The following is a 5328-nucleotide window of genomic DNA, read 5'->3' on the forward strand; positions in this document are numbered from 1 at the left end:
GACTTCCACTTTTGCCTTCACCACCTCTTTTTGGCAAAATGTTTTTCTTCCGCAGTCATTGCATTTTCCCATGATACATTTGTGTGCATGAAGGTAGATCCAACTAGTTTTGCACACAATATGGACTGCTAAAGAGCCTTCACACTTTTGCCAACACGATTGAGGGACCCAATCTGACTAACATGTCACATGCATAGGAGCATGATGCTCCATGAAACCCAAAAACTTCCAAACTTCCCAAAACCTTAGTTTCCACCAAGTGGGGCTTCTCCTCAGAGCCCATTTACGATTCAATTCCAGTGCCCATGGAACGGTGACACATCAACTTAACTGATATCTTGCGAAGACAAGTCTTGCCCAATGCCCATTGGTTCACCCTCCAACCTGTGGCCAGTATAGTATGGCACAAATTTATCCTCTCTTAACAACTGCAAGGCCTTTTTGTTTTATTACAGTCGTTTCAACACGTGTTTCTAGCATCTGCCTGCAGTAACATTTCATCAGTGATCACAATTTCAAGCATGCCCATGATAGAAACAAAAGTAGGAAATAAAGCTCCACACAATGACAATCTCTCTATATATCGTACAATGGCTCATTACAAAAATAAAAGACAGATGTGCGAGAGCCTGAAATATAGATGCAAATGTAGGAAAGAGGAACAAAGCTATAGAAGCTGCAAATCAAAGAAAAATAAGGCATGTACCTTTATGGCGATTGATTGGTAATAAATAGATAATCTATATAAACCTAACACAGGCTTCGCTCTTGATAGCCATGAGTAGTAAACCTTGAACAATTGCATTACCACAACACGGATTCCCAGCTCGTGTATTATGGAGCTTAAAAACTAACACAAACCACCATTTTGCTGAGTACACGTCTGCAAGACATAGCTTGGACGTCCATAGAACACCTTCAGAATGCAGCCCAATCAACTCCAAAGGAATCATAGCAACAAAATGAAACACCAAGAAAGCCGTGCAAGCGCTGTGAAACATCAGTCCAGATACAAGAGGGATGCGAGGTATAGCAACCAGCGAGCCCCCTAAATATGCTGATGTGCTGCTTTTAGGACTCGAAAAGGTGCCAGCACAATGACTACACTGAGGGAAGCAGCAAGCAGTGAGATACCCAACTCCATATTCTTTCTTTCTTTTTTGCAATTAATTTTACTTAGCACACCCCTTAGGGGATGTGAGGGAGGGGATGAGGCCACATGATCGATATTCTATTGTTTTACGCGAGAACACGAAGTGAGCAACAAGAAGAAAAGGTTTGTTCAGCTCTTCCCGTGGCATAAGCTGAAGCTACGATGAGGATACAACTAAAGCATTGGCTTGCTTGTGGGATCGTGCTCACATGCGTGGGCATGAAGAGGACACACACACATGCACAATATATATGTGTGTGTGTGTGTGTGTGTACACACTTTTTTTTTGTAAGAACACAACACACATGTATGTATGTATACATCATACATATGCCACCTGCCCAAGAATAACCTACTAAGAGGTCAAACCCCCTTTCCCCCCCACAAGCTCATGTATTCCATCTTGTCCTAGGTTTATGGAGCTATCCAAAGCCTCCTAGTTACATGCATTAATAGCATGCTAGCTTGTGTCCTTATCCGTAGGTTCTCGATAATTGCCATGAGGAGGTTGGGCCACTCTTTCAAAACACACTACATCGAATATGGGAGGGTGAGTTGAAAGACATCTTAAATGCTACCAAGAAGGCCTTTAAATAGGCCTCCTAAGGAAGAGAGAGAGAGAGAGAGAGAGAGAGAGAGAGAGAGAGAGAGAGAGAGAGGAATTTTTGCTTTGTCGCACTGGCCAGCACAACATTTTTGCGCATACGAAGAATTGAACCCACACACACCGCATGACAAGAGCCTCCCAGGTTACCAACAAGTCTGCTTGCATCAAGCGTCAGAAACGTCGGCCCTAGTGGGAGTATAAGAGACACTCAAATGATGCAAACCGAATGCTGGTTGAGGCTCAGTGCAGCCATTGCTCCAGGATAACATAGAGTGCCTAGGCACACCCTATAGGAGCACACCCCAAATATTTCAGAACCATCATTCCTTGGCTTCTGTTGTTGAGTGAGTCCCAGTTTTGGATATTGATTTGGTTAGATGCTTCCTCCCTGATACAGTAGGTTTGATTGAATCCTACTTCACACCTATTCTCACTATTGGCTATTTCATCTTGATGATTTTATTGTTGGGCTTGATGGGATATGTATCTTTCTCAGCCTGCCAGCAGTGTGGTACTCTTATCTATGCACGGTTTATCTATGGCTTCTTCTCTAGCATCTAGAATTAAGTTCATATGATTTTGTCATCTAACAACATTGTTGGAGCGGGACAACACTAAAGAGCTTGAAGGAGGGAACCAATCAGTAGTGAGCCCATGTGTTGTAGTTGCAGCAGCAACAAGACAAGCCAAAAACATACATGTAAGGATTCTATTAATGTCATTCAGTTACAAGTTTCAAGGATAGTTTGGAGAGAGATTTGCTCAGCTCCAGCAGTTAGCAGCATCAATTTCAACAGCTAGCAACAGTACTTCAGTAGCCAAGGCATTCCGTCAGCAGTCTTCAGCCTCAACATCCCCAGCCTCTTAGCAAATGCACTGGTTCCGACAGAAACCTCTTCCTCAGCAGCCCACAAAACTTTCATAGCTCCTTCCCATAGGGTCCTCTCATGGACACACTTCCTTACAGTCCCAGCGATGTTCTCTCTCTCTCTCTCTCTCTCTCTCTCTCTCTCTTAATTAGCATCCATCTTTCGCACCCCAGTGGTTTGGATTGGCACCATGTCAAAACTGTACTTATGCAGAAGCATCTTTCCAAGGATTTATTTAATTGAAACAAGAAATTTATGACCAGTAACTGAAAATTTAAACCACTACACCATCATTCATCCAGTCTTAAAACTTAAAAAATGAGAGAATGGAACACAGAAAAAGTGAGGCTACATGGGGTGCGAATAAGGACCCCCCTTGCAAAAGCTCAAGCATTTGGCGTATATCTATATTCCAATAATGATGAATATTAATACACTAGTATTCCAGAACTAAGGTTGCAGCCTATGAAGTCCTAGGACAAAGAACTAAAAACCACTCCTTTCTAACTGTAGGAGGGAATTAAATCAAGTGCCGAAAACTCAGCTAATGGAACATGTTGAATGCAAAGTTCTCATGCTTTCTTCATCCTCCTTCCATGAAGACACTGTCACAATCACTTTCTGTGTTATGAGTTAGAAACTTAATCCCACAATCGTATTCTAGTGGAAAACTTCCAATATCCCAATCCAAGCCTAAGTAAAGACTAGTTCAACCAAAAAGATACAGATGGCGCCAAAATCCAAAATCATCGACCCAATAGTGATCATGAAATAATCAATTCTAGAGCAAATAACTGTGTCTGAAAGTGGAAAAGCATCAGCCAGGAAGAAAAAAACTCCAATCAAAATTCTAGATATACCAAAATTCATCTAGAACACTAGAATAGGGCACTAAATCAAATCACAATTGATCAGAATTCTATTCCTACCAATCGCAATTTGCCTGGGAGCAATCTTTCACTATCTAATCTCAAAACAGGTGCCACATTTCCCCAAAAATTGATGGAGCTTGTTTTAACTCCACCTGTCTCTGGGAAACACAAAAAAATAAAAACTGAAACGAAATAACCTGAATAGTGTAAGAATTACTGAATCGTCAAGGAGAAAGCGTTTTTCTCCACATCGTAGTTGATGTGGAAGATAAAAACTGCATGCAGGCAATATCTAGGTGGTGTCCTTTCAATTCAAGGTGAAAGCAGCCATCAAAACAGCATCAACAAGCTCTAGATCTGAAGTGCTTGGTGAATACAACAAGCGTCTAATGATCAGCGGAATCCAATGCAAATTTACTGTTCTGGAGTTCAAACCTTGAAAAACGCAGGAGCAGCCAAGATCTCAACAACAAAAGCAAGTGTGCTTCATATGGCTAGTTCTAACCCTAAAATTAATAAAAAGTTATATAAAGTAGTTGAGTTATATTCCTTTAATCAAATATTCCTAGCCTATATAGTGAAAAAATAGCTTTAGTAATTTAATTCACTAGTTTTTAATTCATTTTGTCCCATGACCCCTCTACCCATGCACATAATTAATGCACAATTAGGCCTAGAACATTTAATTGTATCCTAGGCTTGCTAAATCCTTTTAGTTAGGTATGAAAACCCGGTGGATGTGAGGACTTAGGCAATCCTATGTATTTTAAAATAACACCATGCAATGGAGTCCACCCCACTACACAAAGGTGCTACTACCATGTTAAGATGGTAAAGTCTCATGGTATAAGCACCATGGGTCAATTGATCAATAAATTGAAGAAGACCAATGCATTGGATTTGTAGAATATGTATGACCGGATGTGTCAGTTCTGGCAAGAGAGAACTCACATAAAACACTCAAGTGCACAATAAATAACTAAACATCAGCAAAAAATTAGTAAATATTGTAAAATGTCCATGGAAAATATGTAGGGATGTTACACACAATTACTGAGAGTGATGTAGTCTTCTTGCCCATTAGATGCCAGGGGCACCCCTTAGCACCCTTTCTATTTCTCTTTATTGTAGAGGCTCTCAGCTACACTCCGACCTCTTCCATAGCTAGAAATGATACCACCTTGTACGCGACGAGTGTGTTCACTCTTTTTTCATCATATTGTGTGGCATACTGCAACTACATTAACTAATGCAAATCTTTCAGCCTCCTCTCCCAAGAGATATGGTAAAGCGGTTGAGAAATTAGAATATGGTAATCGACATTTCAGAACTTACTACCATATCGCAGAAATTGGCATAGGATTATTGATTCAACATTATTCTTCTATTTGAAATTGGGTGACTATTAACTCTTATTTGTTGAACTCTCTACTTCTATAATTCTATGTAGACTTATTGTATTAACGAGTAGCATGACCCGTCTACGACGGGTTAAAGACCCGCTCCGCTGGGTCTCAAAGTGAGATTTTAAAATGTTTGTAATTTCTAGCAATAGAATTTCAAGTTTCAAAATCCTCCAGCATATGCTCAGTTTTACTGAACTATTCAGTTAGAAGAGAGGCAAAGCATTCGCACAACACCCACCCCCCTTCTTGCACACACACAAATGCTCTCTCTCTCTCTCTCTCTCTCTCTTCCTTTGATTGTGTCCCTCATGATGCACACGCACATGCACTAATCTCTCTCTCTCTCTCTCTCTCTCTCTCTCTCTCTATATATATATATATATATATATATATCTCCATTGTAAGTTTGCTAGAATTCTCA

The 5328-nt window shown here is 40.5% G+C and overlaps 1 protein-coding gene across 1 annotated transcript in view; it reads right to left on the minus strand.

The window, feature by feature from the left end:
• Positions 1–411: 411 nt before the first annotated feature.
• Positions 412–5328, minus strand: part of LOC147884618 (PR5-like receptor kinase) — a 10747-nt gene continuing 5830 nt past the window's right edge. Inside the window, exon 3 of the mRNA XM_087398033.1 lies at positions 412–480. Within this exon, the coding sequence (XP_087254159.1) occupies positions 412–480 (69 nt within the window). The remainder of the gene's footprint in view (positions 481–5328) is intronic.

The sequence above is a fragment of the Dipteris shenzhenensis genome, chromosome 26, assembly GCF_047967505.1.
Source record: "Dipteris shenzhenensis isolate YYH24624 ecotype China chromosome 26, Dip_SZ_1.0, whole genome shotgun sequence".
NCBI classification, from domain to species: Eukaryota; Viridiplantae; Streptophyta; class Polypodiopsida; order Gleicheniales; family Dipteridaceae; genus Dipteris; species Dipteris shenzhenensis.